General features: G+C 39.0%; 1 protein-coding gene across 1 annotated transcript in view; it reads right to left on the reverse strand.

Annotated features, from left to right (window-relative positions):
* The window catches only part of LOC131079071 (uncharacterized), a 56,996-nt gene that overhangs the window by 14,397 nt on the left and 23,775 nt on the right, over window positions 1-18,824 (reverse strand). Inside the window, exon 5 of the mRNA XM_058016961.2 lies at window positions 10,715-10,828. Coding sequence (XP_057872944.1) covers window positions 10,715-10,828 — 114 coding nt within the window. The remainder of the gene's footprint in view (window positions 1-10,714; window positions 10,829-18,824) is intronic.

Below are 18,824 nucleotides of genomic sequence, written 5' to 3' on the forward strand. Positions count from 1 at the left end.
AGCCTACTACAAAGTTGATGGGGCTTTTCTAGATGGTGTTCTTAAGGCAATTGGTTTTTCCTCACTTTGGTTCAAGTGGGTGATGAATCCAGTTTCTGCTGTTTAGTTCTTAGTTTTGGTCAATGGAAAACTGGCTCACTTTTTCCTAATTTCCAGAGGGCTGAGAGAGGGAGATCCTCTTTCACCTTACCTATTAATGTACATGGATAAAGCTTTTGGCCATTTTTTAAGCAATCGAAGGTCCCGGAACTGCTGAAAGGAACTAGAGTTACCGATGATCTTGTGCCTTTGACACACTTACTGTTGACAAAACTCTTCTGTTTAATTCAGGAGATGTGGCAGAGGCCAATTCTTTTATTTCAGCTATAAAGGTGTATGGAAAGGTTTCTGGTCAGGTTATAAACCAGAGAAGTTGAAGAGTTTCTTTATGAATGTCCCCACAAGAATACAATCTAAAATCAAAGCCATTATGGGATTCCAAGCAGCTGATCTCCCATGTGAATATTTGGGCATTTCTCTCTCTGAGTCTTTACTGGAATGGCTCCCCGCAAGAATACAATCTAAAATCAAAACCATTATGGGATTCCAAGCAGCTGATCTCCCATGTAAATATTTGGGCATTTCTTTCTTTGGGTCTTTACTGGGATGGCTCAAGGTGATTATGACAGGAATATTTGCCCAAAAGAAATTGATGGCATGGCAAAGAAGATGGCTGAGCTTAGCTGGAAGATTAAACTTAATTAAGATGGTCCTTCACACCATCCTCATATTCATGGTCTTTGTTCTCCCAGCCCTTTGCATCTGCAGGAATTTTCTATGGAGCAAGAACTCTGCTAAGAAGAAATTGCCATTGATAAAATGGGTGAGAGTATGTTGCAGATTCTCCCAAGGAGGGACAGGATTAAAAAATTTGTCTCTGCATATTATAGCCTCGGGCTTTGTTGTGACGTTTTCACACATCGCCCCATTGCAAATGGGGACCCCCATTTTTTTGCTTGGTAGTATAATTGTTTTAGCTTAGTCGTCTAGCTTGGCAATAGTTCGAGTCTTTAACCTTTTGCTTGTGAGGGGATGCAACGCCTTGTCATGAGGGTGAGAGTCAATTGATAGGCAAACGTCAAGGTAGCCATTGGGTGGTGCTTCACAATGGAGCCTCTAGGTCAGGTCAAGGTGAGTCTCAGGGTAGATAAGTAGTCAAGTGAGCAGTACACCCTTAGGTCAAGATGAAGAGGCAAGAATCAATCAAGCCTAAGTAAATGAAGAAAGGGAATGTATGACAAGAATACAAGTTAGTTTTCCTTGGATTTCCGAGAGGAAACTCAAAGATGAAACCCTCACAGTGACAGAGTCAACCTCAGGAAAGGATGAAGTCCAAATGCAGTATTGATTCCATGAGTGCTCAAATCCACGACTTGGATGCCTTTGATCAATGTAAGTCAATGATGATGGAATGCAACATTTATCTTTCAAATCCACACTCAAGATGAAGTGCTTGTGAAAGTGATTTCGTACTTGGAATAATTTTGGAGAAGCAATGCAACACCAAGTCAATCTTGTAACAATACTATCTTTCACTTGGTGAATCCGATGGACTTGAGAGATGAAAATGAGTTTTGTCCACCATCTCATGAAATCCACACCCAAGCAAAACCCACGCCTAGGCAAAATCCACGACCTTGCTAAATCCACAACCTAGCGATGATGACTCCAATTGGTCTTTGAGTGCAAGAAATTCACAGCTGGGAATCATTAAAGGTGTTGATCGAATGAGTTGCATCATCCTCAAGTGTTGATGAATAATCTTGAACAAGGTGAAGTGAAATGAAGATCAAGTAAAGGTGGAGGCCACACTTGCAATGTTTGTCCTTGACTTGCTCAAATCCACGACCTAAGAGGTGTAGTGATGACTTTTGTCCTTGAGTTGCCAAAATCTGCGACCTAAGGAAATCCAAGGCTTAAAGCTTTGAAGGCAATAATGAATGAGTGTAATGCTGTTCCAATATCTTGATGGGCAATAATGAAAATGCCTTGGAGTGAATTGGATGAAGAAATCTTGATGTTGATGGTGAGTGATGAAGATCAATCCATGACTTGAGCACATCCATGACTTGCTAAAATTCACGCCTTGAGCATGAAAATGACAAGGTTGATCCATAAGTGAAGAAGAAATGAAAAACTCATTCAATCCTTGACTTGGAGAATGAAGATCAACAGCATGATGAAGGTGAATTAATCGATTAAGTGCTGGAATTGGCAAGCTTGAATGATGATGATGACTATCCTCCACTCACCAAAATCCATGCCCTTCTAAAGTCCACAACCAAGGTGAGGCGTTAGTGTGACCAGCAAGGAGACATAAAAGCACATAAGCGATGCAATTAATTGAATGTTAATAAACAAGTTGGCTTCCTAGGGATGTAAACCATTAAGGGATAAGGTGCTTATAAAGAGGACAGATGATCATTTTATTTGATCATCTCAAACAAATTCAGTTCATAAGCAGATCAATGACAGCAATCTCCATCAGAACAAGGGCAATTAAATTTAATATCACAGCAATTCCCATCAAGCAAGAAGAAGCAAGTCAAATCAGAAACAAATCAAGGAGAATCAGACATAAAAGAAGATAAATCAGACATGGAAAGCAGAGATCAAGTCACCATTTTACCATCATTTAGGATGCATATTAGATTGGAAGTTGGTCAAATCTGTCTATATCATGTGTTTGATGCTATCTATGCTTATTTTGCAGGTGTGATTAAGGAAGAGGGTGAAGGAGCAGACTGCAATCATTTCAAAGAAACATTGCAAAAAAGAAGGAAAACTCTCCAGAACACTTCAGCAAGACAGAGGAGGAACATCCAGAGATAACTTCATCAGCAAACAGCAGATTGCAAAGAGAGAAGCACAGGATGATTGAATGATGATGAAGGAGGACATATCAGCAGCTTGCAGAGGTCAAGGTTCAAGGAAGGATATCAGTGTAGTCAATAAAGAGGTGCAGCTCATGATCAGATGCAAGACTCAGCAAGATGGTGAAGGGGTCAAGATTCACAATCATGAAGGATGAGATATGCAAGATACAATATCATTTATCTTCACGGACAGCAGGGAGAGAACTTCACAATAAGGCAATGAAGGACTCGCAACATCAAGATAGAACAATAAAGTGAAGGATTGCTCAAGCACATCAAGGCATTCACAATGACAAGTGCAGATCGAAAGGACAAGACATGAAAGACTCAAAAAGTGCAACGAGGATGGATGAACAAAATGATGCAATCAATTAAATTCCCAAAACAAAATGATGCAATCAATCAAGGTCAACATGTCCAAGTTCGGCAAACCTAGCTCATTCAAGAGTGGAGCAAGTGACACGTCATTTCACCAAATATTGTTTATCTTACCTAACCTCGATTCCTATTGGTTAGAATTTAATAAAATATTCAATGTTATCAAACAATAGAGCAAGAGCTCTATATAAAGAATTTATAAGAGACAATGTTTCTAAAAGAAAAGGTGAAAAACCGATCAAAACCCAAGACACAAAATCCGAGACACGAATCAAAATACAAAACTACATTTTTGAGGAAAAATAGTAAAACCCTTCTACAAAACAATTTTTAAGGCAAAAAATCGAACAAAACCCACAATAATTCTTTATGGACAAAAATTATAAAACCCTCCCAGAATTATTTAAGGAACAAAAAAATTAAAAAACCCTAGTGCCATGTAGACCCATGAAAATAACCTAAAAATCGCAGCCCTTGCGCGAAAAACACAATCACAAAGGAAAGAACTCGAGTTCACGGGCCATGAAATAAACTTAAACCTGACACAGAAATCAATCCCGACATGGGTCGGGTGGACAAAAATCACGACCTGAAAAATCAGTCGTGCCGAACACTCCCATTGCACAGAACACAAAACCTGGTTGCATGAAAAACGTCAGAGAAAAAAACATGAAATAGGACATGGTGCCGCCCAGAAAATCGCAAATCGAAGATGCAGCGTTGTGCACAGACACGCAGCCAAAAAATCGGGAACCAAAAAGAACTCACAGGTTGAAAATTCACAACAAAAAAAATCATGCCGCCAAAAATCACACATGCAAAACAGAACCAAAATTGCCACGTCGTGAATTTTAGAAATCGCCCAAAAAACAAACAACCCACGAAAATAGAAGACAACTACGAGCTGCAAACAGAAAATCACACCAAAAAAACCTTAAGGGTTTGCCACCAACAAAGGAGCAAAAACACAAAAACCCTAGATCGCGGCCAACAAAATGACTTTGACCCAAAATCTACAAATCAGACAACCACCCTTGAAGAAGGCCCTCCCAAAATCCTAAGCCCTCCGAAGAGGGAGACGGGCTCAGACCCGCTCTGATACCATAATAAAATATTCGATGTTATTAAACAATAGAGCGAGAGCTCTATATAAAGAATTTTTAAGAGACAATGTTTCTAAAAGAAACAATCGTAAACTAAAGCTGAAAATAGAAACTAACTAAATAAACTAAGGATGACTAAGATGACCATTAAAGAAACATTAGAATATTCTAATAGAATTCAATTTTGGACATGTGTCCAAAATATGTAATCAAATCATTGGTCAAGTAGTAAATGCAATGCAATGTTAGTTGTAATCAACCCTAATAGGGTTTTATCTTGTAATCTTGGCCATTGATTTGGATTTGATCCTAGCCTTTCATTTGTAAAGGGAAGTCTATAAAAGGCTTGCTCTCCTCATTTGTTAAGGTTAATAGACATTAAATAGCAACTATCTATATGTAGAGTAGGAGAAGGCAGAAATTGTTGCCAAGGCATGTAAATAAACACACATTTTATTGAATTTATGGTTAATGATCGTGTTTCTTTTGCATATTGTATGCTTCATTGATTGATGGAATAATGCATGGATGTTGATAATTCCTTGGTTCATACTATTTGTGGTTGGATGATTTTCAATTACAGTGCATAGTTAGCCTGAACCTTAAAATGTGCTAAGTTCAATTGTGGATATGTTTATTCAAATTGTGCCAGTGTATTGGGTATTTGGATGAATGTTCATGATATGAAAACCTTTCATTTCCCTTGGAAGATTGCATCGGTTTTGTGTAGTTGTTGGCAACATGGCAAAGCAAAGCTTGGTTTGAGGAATGTGTCCATCCAAGCATCATTAGTGCTATCCTTGATCTTGGAATAAATTAGATTTCTCTAAACCCTCAAATCCCTTTTATCTATTTTTCAAACCAAGTAAATTTCCACATTCCAGCCGCATTCAAGCAATTACGTAAGTCCCCTTGGATTACCAGAAATCGCATCAACCATTGAGACTATCCACACGTCAAGACCTGACAGTATAAACCTTGGAGTAATCTCAAGTGATCACATAGTTCAGCATTTGAGAAGATTTTGTTCAAGAGAGGATAGAGTATTCAATTCTTTATTTTGTGTTCTAAGTATCATAAAGCACACGTCAACAGGCTCCAAGCTAGGATAATGTTTTTTACTGGAGTATGGTAAACCTCGGTGCAAGGCATTAAGACACAAGCATCGAGAGCCTGCAGATTCTTCTTCTCTTCAAATCCACTCATCCCCTCATCCTCCCAGGTGTCCTGCGATCTCAAATTTTATGATCTGCAATAAAGATCTAATTGCTAACCGCCTCACCTTGGAAGTAGGCAATGGATGTACGCTAAGTTGCCAAATCAACCTATTTCCCTGCCAACCCCAGGTATGCTTTATCCCGGAATCTCTACAGAATTGGCCAAGGTTCAAGATTAAACTGTCTGAAACATGTTTCATCACAGCTGACCAAACCCAGGCAAACCTGAAGCTGATGGCATTTCCGAGCACATTCTGATACAATTCCAAGGTCAGGCAAATTTTTCAAGACACTTTTTTAGTTCTGTGACCCACAAAAAGAAACATTTGTCCCAAAACACAATGATTGACATACTATTGCATGTGTAGTTTCATAGCAACAAAGAAGAAACATTTCACGTGGTGGACCCACAGCAACAAGGGAGAACAATGATTTCATGTGACAGTCACAGCAGGAGCCCACAGTGAACAGGGACAATTCAACACCCACAAAAAGCTGACTTCTCATGGATTTATCTGCTCACGCTGACTGAAGCACAAGTTTCTGGTTGAAATCTATGGTAGACCTTGATAATTCTGTATGTTCTTAGGGCATCACAAACAGACTAGGTAGTCTAAAAAAATTTAAATTCTTTAGCAAGAGATCCAAAGCAATGTTAAATATCTTTGAACGAATATGAAGCTTATTTTTCATGCCAATTACATTCTTGTGCTACCTTACTTTAAACTTGATATTTCCAAGTTTTATATTGGTTTTAACTTTTAAAGACCAACATTTTAGTATCTTACTACAATTTATTTATATTATATTATTTTAAATATTATTATAAATTTATGGTTTTTATATTATTTTTGTACAGATTTACCTTGAGTGTACCCAGCCCCCAAAAAACATTTGCCATACCCACATACCCAATTCCCATTCAGTAGCTTAGGATGTAAACATTGTAAGACATTGTTCTGGGACGATTCATGGCTTGGTAACCAGTGACTGTCCAGTTGGATTGATTTGGAAAAGATTCATGTTGGACATATGGAGTTGTGCACCCTTTGATCAAAATTTATTGGATGGAATCCTTCTACATGTGCATTGGCTCTCACAGATGGCACAGGGAGAAATTGCATTCAGTGTTGGATCTGCAATTTTCAGGTTTGTGGAGGTTGCTACAGGGGATAAGAATCCATTTTCTTCAGAGAGAAGATAAGACTTATTTGGACAGGCAATCCCTTTGGGACATATTCAGTCAATCCAGACCATGCAACTCTATGCTCTTTCAATCACCCTCACTTCCCTTGGCAGCCAAGTGATCTTATTTGGGTCAGTGAAGTGCCTCCAAAATGCTGTGTATATTTGTCTAGTTGGCAGAACGCAGTAAAATTTTAATTTTTAATAACCTCCAGAAACGTGGATTTGCTGGTCTGTCTAAATGCATATCGTGCCTGGAAGCTAGTTAAACAGTTGATCATTTATTTTTGCAATATGAATTCATCCAGTGAGTGTGGGTGAAAAGTTCGAGCAATATGGATATGGTGCAAATTCTCTGAGCCAGGTCTAAGGAGCATATCTGTCTGTAGGCACAGGGATCTATGCACTTAAGCTCACTGTGGCAGCATGTATTGTGCTGCTCCATCTGGGAGCTTTAGATCGAGGGAATCCATCATTATCTTTTGTGAATCTGTTTCTTCTTGGGAAAGCTGCTGGAACATAATTTACCAGCTATAGTTTGGTTTTCTAAAGTTCTAAACCATCTCCGATGACAGTTAGAACTAATTTTTCTGTTGAAGCAGGACACCATGATTAATTGGCTCCCTTCCTTCCTCTGATCCTACAGTGAGGAAGGAAAAGGAAATGAAAAAGCTAATAAATACCAGCCTCCCTTGCTTGGCTCCTTAAAGCAGAATTTTAATGGAGCATCAAGATGTAATCTAAACCAGGCTGGAGCTAATGTGATTGTTAGATTCAGTTCTGTCATGTCCCCATCCTTGACCCAATAATCGGATTAACAATTGTATATAGTACTAATATTTAACTGTATATTTATAACAAACGTAACATAAAGGCATCGTGGAAAATCGTCTTATTCCATAAGACTTCACAATCTTCATATCAAGCCTACAAGTGAAACATAGAGACTAAGATGAAGTGGTGAAGACAAGGAATTGATATCCACCCATTCCCATGAGCAAGGAATGAAAACTGGAGAACATACTGAATCGGTGACCATAATACTGATGTCACACAAGTACTCATGAAGGTCTCGTAGGCAAAACCTTATTAGCATAGCAATGAATACTTATCATACCTGAAGGTAATTCCTATTGATTAAGCCATTAGCAAACACATAGTTAGTGGCAGACCAGATCTGATGCATGTCAGATTATCTGCCTTTGCAACCATTAATTATTAATACATGCATTAAAAGAGAGCAGCGGTCTTATTACAAGGCAGCAATCTAGATAGTATTAATAATGAATACCAATTGCTACGATGGTTATATTTAACAGTGTTCCACGGAAACGCGTTTCCCCCTCCCAGGCCCAAGTCCCCCGTCCCCGAAACCCATCCCCGAAACTTTTTCCCTTTGTCCCCCCATCCCCAAAGCCCACCCCCGCATCCCCCTGTCTCCCCATTGCCAACGGCGTGGAACACTGAATTATTTAACAAAGACAATTATATGAAGGGGCGGCGATTGTTATACTAATCACAAATTAGCAACAGTTATGAAAAGGTATCCCTATTGCAGCGATTCACAAATAAAATTGTATTTATCAAGAGACGTCACCTTTTAGGGGGTTGTGTGGTTAGAAGAGACACAACTTTTCTATCAATCTGAAGACTATAAAATAGGTTAGGATGGGAAAAGTAAAGGCATCAATCAAGGAGAAGACAGCAGTTTGGTAATGATATCAACTGCAGCATAGATCGATCATAATAAGAACAGCTGGACTGATTTATTGGCAGCCCTTAGTTTATATCAACATTATTGGTAGCAGCAGATTGATATGCTGTATCCTACCCCTGGAATTAATGTTTATTTATGATATTGCACAATGAATACTGTTAGGAGTAATAGACCAATGCATGGCATGCACTAATAAGCTATTCCAATTATTCCTACAGATGTATATCTGTATATATAGACTGAGATAATATCAATAAGATTTATAATAATATCCGAAATATAAGTGAAAGAATATATATATATATATACAATGTCTTGATCAGAAAAAATAACAATATTAGATTGTAAATCAGAAAGAACTCTTAAGATAATAAACATTAAGAGGAATGTGTAAATACAATTTCATTCTTGCTGCTATCATCAGTATTTAAGAAGATGGGGATGGGATGTACCAAAGAGGGGCAGTCTAAATCCAAGCAATAGGTTAAGTCCCAAGATAGGGTGGGGATCAGCGACCCATAAGCCTTGAGGGTATCGACCCAAGATAGGTAAGGGCTTGGATCTGTAAACTTTGAGGGAACCTATTATATTTGGTCTCTAAGCGCTTTGGTAACATACATAAACCCTTCTCCCTTAAAACTGAAGTAGTAGCAGGTTCTGATATCTATACTAAGAACAAGGAATGATGAAATTAATCATCTAATGAGAAAAATAAATAAGCACTTGTTAATAACTAATAAATTGAAGAATATCAATGACTGGCTTCATGATTAGTCTCTCAATCTATTTTAGTATATTGAAATAGATTAATTATGTTAATTAGGTAGGGGACATTACAAGTTTGCGTGAAAAGTTCGAGCAATATGGATATGGTGCAAATTCTCTGATCCAGGTGTAAGGAGCATATCTGTCTATAGGCACAGGAATCTATGCACTTAAGCTCACTGTAGCAGCATGTATTGTGCTGCTCCATCTGGGAGCTTTAGATCGAGGGAATCCATCATTATCTTTTGTGAATCTGTTTCTTCTTGGGAAAGATACTGGAACATAATTTACCAGCTATAGTTTGGTTTTCTAAAGTTCTAAACCATCTCCGATGAAAGTTAGAACTAATTTTTCTGTTGAAGCAGGACACCATGATTAATTGGCTCCCTTCCTTCCTCTGATCCTACAGTGAGGAAGGAAAAAGAAATGAAAAAGCTAATAAATACCAGCCTCCCTTGCTTGGCTCCTTAAAGCAGAATTTTAATGGAGCATCAAGATGTAATCCAAACCAGGCTGGAGCTAATGTGATTGTTAAATTCAGTTCTGCCATCTTTTCTCAAGGACTCCTTTTTTCCTGGGTATCAAATCAAAAAAATGAGCTGGAGTCTATTGCATTCTTGAAAGGTTTGAAAATGGCAGCCCCTATTCCGTGTTCTTGCCTGGGGTTGAGGGAGACTCGAGACTATTAGTTACCCAGGGTATGTCTGGTAAACCAGTATTAAATTATAAAATTTGGAAAATTTTGGAAGACTCAAATAATAGCTTTAGCTTTAATAAGATTTATTTTGGGCACTGTTATTGTGAGAGAAATCAAGTGGCTGACCTTCGCAATGAACAAATTGACCAGCACCCTTTCTCTTCTAATATCTGTGATTCACCAGAGGATTGGCCAATTTTGCATATTTTAAAGGAGGATTTATCCCTGAACATTTTGAATGTCAAGCCAAATGTAAGCAATCCCACTAGACGTAGCATGTATGCTTTGGCCTCTTAGGTATTTTATAGTTTTCTCAGATGTGTCTTCTTGAATACAATTTTGTGTAGTTCCATTTCTGTGGTAGTTGGCCCCTATAGAACCCAACATCTTATCAATCAAAAAAAACAGCTACATATGACATGTACAAAACAGGACAAAATAGACTGTGATTACATAATAGTAAGAGTTATGGTAGATTCAAAAGAAAACTACATATGAACAAATTGGCATTCAATATCTAACATTAGTAAATTAAAAAGTATTACCATTAAAGTTTCCCATACAAGCAAACTCAACATGCAAGACCACAATATTTAAGAATTTTAACATAAAAGGAAAAAAAGCATTTCTTTCTTTGTACCATCAAAGTCATAAACTGTTCAACAAAAATCACAAGGCAAAAGAAAAGCCACACCTCTAACCAACTAGTTCCATTGCAAAGAACAGTTAAATGTTACCTCTAGGTCTTTTTCATCATACAGGGGCTTTGGCAACTTTCTTCTCAGCCACCACTCTTCTGCTTCCTCTAAAGTGAACATGGATCTATCAATACTCATCAAGGATCTACTTATCTGTGATAAAAACAGAATGAAATACTGAGGTACAGTCATAGGCCTTTCAACAAAACTAGTACGGAAAAAATTAGCAAAGTTGAAATATGTTTCAATAGATAACAATTGTGCATCCCCTTATAGTTGCTAACTTTTTGGTATCTGCCATATAACCCATAATAAACTGGTTAAAAGCTGTATAGAAGCAAACAATTTGATCTAGAAATACCAGAGAATTAAGAAGTTCCCCACTATTTGATTGAGAAATTCAAGGTTGCTAATTTCTTCAACAATATGTGTTCTAATGGGGCTGGGGGCCTAGCATGATTGGCGAGAGCTTCCAGTGGTGAAGCACGAGGTCAGGAAGTCTAGTCTCCCCCAGCCCACGTGGTACTGGAGGACGTGCCACACCAGCATCACTGGTCACGTTAAAAAGTTTACCCAGCACACTGCAGTTTACAGGGGGGTGCTATGCCTGATTCCTGCACTCTAAAAAAAAAAACATGATGTGTCCTAATAAAAGAGGAGCTCTAAATAATGGATTTGCTATTAGAGACGAGTTCTAAAAAATTCTATTAATTTAGCAAAATCAGGTGACAACATATTCTCCTACAGCATTAATTGCGTATTAACAATATTTCAGGTTCCACTGAACCCCCCTTGTACTCATATGGGACCAATATGGGGCCAGGTCCAAGACAGCTCTAGGTTCGCCAAGGGTCCACCCCAAGCACCCTGCCTGAAACTACCAGGAACCCAGGGTGTCCAAGGCAGCAGACAGGATAGACATACCAAACAACAGTTCTGCTGTGAGTCCATCCTAAAAAAAAAATTTGATGATATTGGAGAGGACAGTTTCCTCATCCTGAAGTCCAATCATTGGACTTTTTTCAATCATCATTACTATCTAAAGTAAATTCAGGACATTATACATAAGGTCTAGCCAAATAGACTGATCCAATTTAGCAAAGGGTTGTGCTGGAGGATATAGGACCAACTTATCACATTCCCATTGGAAATGATCATATTTCTGGAACTGCAACCGATAAAAACATTGGTTGAAACTTGATGCCAGCCACAGTCATCCTAGAATGAGAGGATAGCCCACTAGGTTAGCCTTTGGCTACAGGACCATAAAGTCTGTTGGATATTCCTAGGAGTTCTATAACCCCTTCAAGTTTAATGATCAAACTGTCTGCCAATTGCAGCACTACTGGGGTAGGCCGAAGGTCAACCAGTTGCAAATTCTGCATGGTCTCCTTGGTCATGACATCTACAGTAGCTCCTAGATCAATTGGTGTGTTGCAAATAAGGATGCCATTAACGTGTACATTGACGACTGAGCTTCCAAGGTCTGTATACTCGAGGATTACAATCTTGCCCAGCATAATGTCAGCAAGTTTTCCAATTACATGTACAGTTTGCGGCTCCTTACATTTCACCCTGGATTTTTTAAACACAACTCCTTATAGTTTTGGTATAAATAGGAAGTAGGAACATCCCTAATGGCCTGAAATAGAGGGGTTTTAACAAACATTTTTCATTTGCTCAAGGAAATTGAATTCGGGTTCATGTTCGTACTTTTTAGTTTTCAATCTTTTGGGGAATGGAGATTCTCTAATCATGGTTTCCTCTTGATCAGGATGTTGATTCTTATTACTTGACTGAGTGTTACCACCGCTAGAAGGTTCCTCTAAGGAAAGTTCAATGATAAGTGGACAAGTAGCTTAAACTACAGGGAACCCAATGTGCCCAAGGACCCTAGGCAAACCACGGCCAAATGCTGCCTGGCCAAAAAACTGAAAACAAAATTTAAAAAAATTATAAAAAAAAACCAAAAAACTCCTAAATGCCCATTCTCTCCCCAAAGTGAGGGCAATTCACCTCATTTGTCTCATTTCACAATCACAAATGAGTAGAACAACATTTTTGCCTCCAAGTTGCTATTGTTGTTTTTGAAGGTTGCCGGTTTCTTAGAAAGTGAATAAAATGTAAGAGAGACCTCCGCCAATAGGAAAGAAAGAGCTGCACAGAAAAGAATTGTCTCTCAAAGGTGAGTTTATTTTGTTATTTTTTTAGGTTTTGAAAAAATAAACGACTTTTCAAAAAAAATCATGATTTTTCTAGTTGAGTTTTGGATTTATTTTTTATGCTTTTATACAGTGTAGAGGTTAAGTTGTAAATTCAAAATGGTTTTTTTCTGTCATATTCATACAAAATGTCTCTAAGTTCTAGTTCAATTGCCCCAAATGTAGATAGCTCATTCAAATTTGACGCAACCTCGTCTCTTTGGCAACATACAACCATGATTGAACTTCTTGATGATAGGGATTATCATTGGCAATGTAGCTGATGTGAGAATATGTATATGACCTCATATAGGCAAATAAAAGTCCACCTATGTGCTATTACTTGCTTAAGAATAAGAAATTGTCCAAGGCCAAATAAAAAAGGACTGCCAAAGCAACGAAAGGGATATATTTAATATTAGAGAACAAGAATGTTGTTTTTCCAGGCTGTGCTTGTTCACTGCAGGCAAACATCAGATTGTTGCCTTCCCAACCATAGACGATAAGGTCTTATCGTCACCCCCAAGCACAAGTTCGCTTACTGCGAATTGCTTGTCTTCATTATCTTTGAAAGACTACAAGACAATTGAATATATATGAGGTAAGGCTACCTAAAAGACCTCAAGTCGGCCTTACTGATTTGACGCCAAGAATAGGGTCAGTCCTATTTAATTACAAGTTACTTATTTAGGGCCAGACCAATACCTTTATATTAAACATATAAGCTGTGAAAAGGCCAATTAGCAATTCCAAGACTAGGTTGGCCCTCGCTAGGTATCCGACCTAGCTACATGTCAACACTCCCTCTTAGCTAGGGAGGATACTTCCAAATAAGCAAGTCACATCATGGCTGCTCCCATAAAAACCAAATGACGTTCTATGATATTCATCAAGCATACCTGAATCAGAAAAATACATCATGGACTTCTTCCATGCTATCCATCTTGCATTGCCCGTAGAGGATGGATCCAAAATCTTACTGTGCACACCTACAAAAGTGAGTATATATACAAGTATATAAATACACGTCATGGACTTCTTCCATGATATTCATCTTGCATTGCCTGCAAAGGATGGATCCACCTTGCATTGCCCGCAGAGGGTGGAAGAGATCTTTCAATCTTCTCCCTGAGAAGGATAACTACCATCTTGCATTGCCCGCAGAGGATGGCTCCACCTTGCATTGCCCACAGAGGGTGGAAGAAGATTTTCACCTCAATCTTCTCTTTAGAGAATAATACAACACCACCTTGCATTGCCCACTGAGGGTGGAAGATACAACTAAATGTATCACTGGGGTTGATACTCCCTCTCAACCAATTTAGACATCATTATTACTATGTACATGAATTGAATATTTGAAAGTAATATATTAACTTAATTCAAGTGGCAATACAAAATGCCAATTATTTGTAAACATTAATAAGTCATTAGAAACATGCCAGTCTTATTATCACTCCAATCTGAGAGAAGATACAAGTTGAAGACAGGTTGTTTTGACACCAAACTCAATGGCTTCCCTCAAGTTGTCGGATCCAAGCCCTTAAGCCTTTCTTGGGCCCTGCCCGCAAGGTGCTCAGGGTCGCTGATCCCTATACTTTCTTGGGACAGCCCGTTGGCTAGATTTACACAGGCCTTTCCCTAATCACACCCCTGCTCTTCTCCTCAGAACTGATAATAATAAGGTTGGTGCATATTTATATATACATTTGATTATACAAATAATCTGTTCATAGTGCTATTTAAAGTTAAGAAGGTGATCTTCACATACCAAGTCTGACTTTTGTTTTGTGTCTTCCTTTCACAGTACCTCTACGGGTGTATGACTGAAGTGTTTCAGCAGATTGCTGGGATTAATAATCCCTGAATATCAATCTCTGATTATTCTTGCAGAGATTCTCACGACTATATTTCCTTGGGTAAATTCGCCAAGTTCACTAATTAACACCAAGAGGCAGATGAATTTCGCTAAGAGCATGAATGAATGATTGTTTTTTGGTTTTTTTTGTTTTTTTTTTGTTTTTTTTTAAACTTGCCAAATAGCCTTTATTTATATGGTGCATATACCCTTTTAAGTCGACTTATTTAAATATATATTTTGGCGCCAATTTGATTTAGATCTGAGTGAGGCGTGTTCATTATAGGGCTGGCCCTATTTAGGAACATGCTATCTTCTTTGGCGTGAAGGGTCCAGCTCTACACGTTACCCTTTGGCAAAAGGGCCCAGCCCTTTAGGGATTCGGATGTTGCCTTAGGCAATCCGAATCCCCCCTTTTCTTAGCCTAGTTACAAACAATACTCCCTCTTAACTAGGGAAGAAAATGAATACATAAACAGAACCTTTAGAGTTCCATCTAGCACACAAGCATAGAATGGATCTAGCCCAAAAGCATAGAATTACATCTTCCACCTAGCACACAAGCATAGGATGGTTCTAGCACACAAGCATAGAAAGTGTAATACACAAGTGGGTCTTTACATAATTACAATTTTCCATCTAGCACACAAGCATAGAATGGAACCTTCCATTCTTGCACACAACCGAAGAATGGACAAACCCTGCAGTAGAGAATCAGAGTTAGCAACAAACATACTCAACCTTTCAAGTTAGTTTCCATAGGAGTGGACATAGGTTTGCAATCCATTATTCTAAATCTTTTCAAAACATTAATTGATTTAGTTATACTTCTAATCCTAGAAGGAAATGCATTAGTTCCTTCATTTCAAATTCTCATGCTAATTCTTACAAAATCCTAAGCTTACCGAATATTGCCAATTCTTCCATCTAGAATTCATTGCGGATTGTAGAGAACATAGGGCTCCCACTTAATCCTTGATATGAGTAATGTAAGAATCCTATTAAGGAAAACAATCATAGGATTTTCATAAATTAGAAGAATGCTAAATTTCCTTTTCCTTTACTTTTACTTTCTAATAAGGGATCCATAGCATAATGACATATCGTCAATCATCTCTTTAAGTAAGGAAATGAGCTGAAAACTTGTATAGGTTCTCATGCCTATTCCAAGCTCCCTCTGAAGCATAATAGTTTATTGACATCAATATTAGAATCAAACATGATTAATAATAGCATGAATATGATACAATCATATATAAAACTTATCTCTTTTACCTGCATCCTTAAGTTGTTTCATGAGTCTCTGGTGGCTGAGTGGCCTTTGGCTCTTGCCATCTACCTTCAGCTTAATGACGATGCTCAGAATGTTGGCATAACAACCAAGGTTGTTGATGGTCAAACAATGTGCATGACGGTGAACTTTCTGAATAGCCTACACCCCTTGACCCTGAGAATTACCTCAAAACATGAAGCTGAAATGTCAATACTGAAATCATACATGATTTAATGACAACAAAATTTATTCAACCATATGAATACTTATCTCTTTCTAGGTTGGTCTTCTACCAACGTTTTGGCTCAGTATCGGAGCTTCCAGCCATACTGAAGTATCTAGCGAAGATGGTTGTGTGGCCTTCGGCCCTCGCTATTGCTCATTGTCTATCTCCATCTTGGTGGCGTCAACCTGCCAAGCGACCAAACGCTTTCACTATAATCGACAAACGATCAAGAATGTCGACCACGCACTGAGATCATATTATGCGATTGCCAATTTCTTATATTGAGACCCATTCAAATGTGAATACAACGAACTCCTTTCAGGGCTCTTGCGCATACAAACACCGTGAATATGGCTCTCGGCGAGCATTGCGGCAGCGACCATCCTTCCAATTCTGAATGACTATGACGAGGCAAATGTTGCAGACATACCCTTGTGATCATACACGGATACACCCTACGATCAATGAGATTACCCGCAAATGCACTCTTTGATGGTCATGGGTAATGCGAATAAGAACGCCTCATGCCACAGCATGACCAATCAATTTGTGAAGATGATACGATTAAGCCAACGACATGCCAACACCTGAGGACACAATGCAATGCGAATGAGACCACCATGAGTAACCTGCGATCACCACCTTCTGCGATCTCCGTGTATCAAGATGAGTCTCCATACGCCCCTCGATGCATAGATCATGTCCGTGAATACCTCCCTGTTGCACGACTATAACCATCCATGGCTCACACTGTGAACACAGCACCCTGCGAATATCTTGAGCATCATGATCGTGCAAAACAAGGCGAATATACCAAGCGGTAAGGGATAGCAGCTTCCTCCTTGCATCTACGCCTCCAGGTGAATATGGCGACTGCAATGTCTAGCATTCACCCTGCGAATGCGGCTGTCAATGGTCGCAAACAATGCATGCACTTCTGCGATTCATTTTGAACACGACGAATACAAAACTTGAAATGCGATCATGATTATGCGATTATGCGAATACACCGCAAACATCACTAACACGGTCACTTAACAAAATTACCCAAAGTCTTAGTCGAACCCCACGAAGAAGTAAAGACATCGTCAATCCCAGCGAAGTGCAGGTCTTTCTTAGGCACACAGGCAGCCACGATTCCAACCCCTCAGAGGGCAGGAACCATCCTGACAGTAACGGACCCACACTTGCCCATGACCTTACACGGCACAGTATGCACCTTCCCGATCTTGTTCCCCCAGTAACCACGCCTCACAGGGATGACAGAAAGCTTGGCCAAAATCAAGGCCCCTCTAATAGCAGTGGCAACTTCTTTGCTGCACTTGATGCCCAACCCAACATGTCCGTTGCAGATCTTGCGAACCATGGTAAATCACTCGAGCTACTCAGGCTCCCATACTTTTCGCTGTCATAAAGGACATAACTGCGATACACCCACACACGAATTCAACCTCTACGATTGTCTTCGAATACAGTCCACCAACATTAGCGATCAGGCAAACACGAGTAACACGAATACGGAGGCTGCGACTTCACCACCTCAATGCGAATGCTCCTTGCGATCACAGCGACTACCCTTGACTATATGGTGATTGCCAAGCGAACATTGAGATTGTCACACTGCAACTGCAACTCGCTCAGGCCGCATCTGACTAACTTTGCAATTTAGGAAAGTCGTAGCTCTGATACCATGTTGTTTTTCCGAGCTGTGCTTGTTCACCGCAGGCAAACATCAGATTGTTCCCTTCCCAACCATAGACGATAAGGTCTTATCGTCACCCCCAAGCACAAGTTCACTTACTGCAAATTGCTTGTCTTCATTATCTTTGAAAGTCTACAAGACAATTGAATATATATGAGGTAAGGCTACCTAAAAGACCTCAAGTCGACCTTACTGATTTGACGCCAAGAATAGGGTCAGTCCTATTTAATTACAAGTTACTTATTTAGGGCCAGACCAATACCTTTATATTAAACATATAAGCTGTGAAAAGGCCAATTAGCAATTCCAAGACTAGGTCGGCCCTCGCTAGGTATCCGACCTAGCTACATGTCAACAAAGAAGATACTGACATAAGTAATAGATCGAAGAAAAGAGCACATCCTCTTTCCAAGAAAGGATCACAAAAACCTTCTGCTAGCTTAACACAACTGGATGGCACGCATCCTTTCATGCCACCATCTTCACAAGAAGAGTATCCAGGAGTTTACCCCAGCAGACTTAGTGGCAACATCCTCCTCATGGGCCCAATATTGCCCTCCACAACTCCTTTAGGCATGTCCAATATGGCATCATCACACTTCTACAGATTCTTCTTTGGGACTTTTAAGGGTTATTATCATTTAGCTTATTCCAGATCTTCCTTTATTGCCGTATTATTGCATCAATGTGGTTTTAATCATTGGCTGTGTCTCATGTTAGATTGCATCCAAGGCTTCTTTCAAATACTAAATTTGCATCTATAATCAATAATGTGATCGTTTAGGAACTAGGAAATCTAAAAAGGTCCATTCTTTAACCTTAATCTGTCACTTTTCTGAAAAGGGAAATATTAGCTTAGGTGATTATTTCTAGATCAAATTAGTGTTTT

The sequence above is a fragment of the Cryptomeria japonica genome, chromosome 4, assembly GCF_030272615.1.
Source record: "Cryptomeria japonica chromosome 4, Sugi_1.0, whole genome shotgun sequence".
In the NCBI taxonomy this organism is placed as follows: Eukaryota; Viridiplantae; Streptophyta; class Pinopsida; order Cupressales; family Cupressaceae; genus Cryptomeria; species Cryptomeria japonica.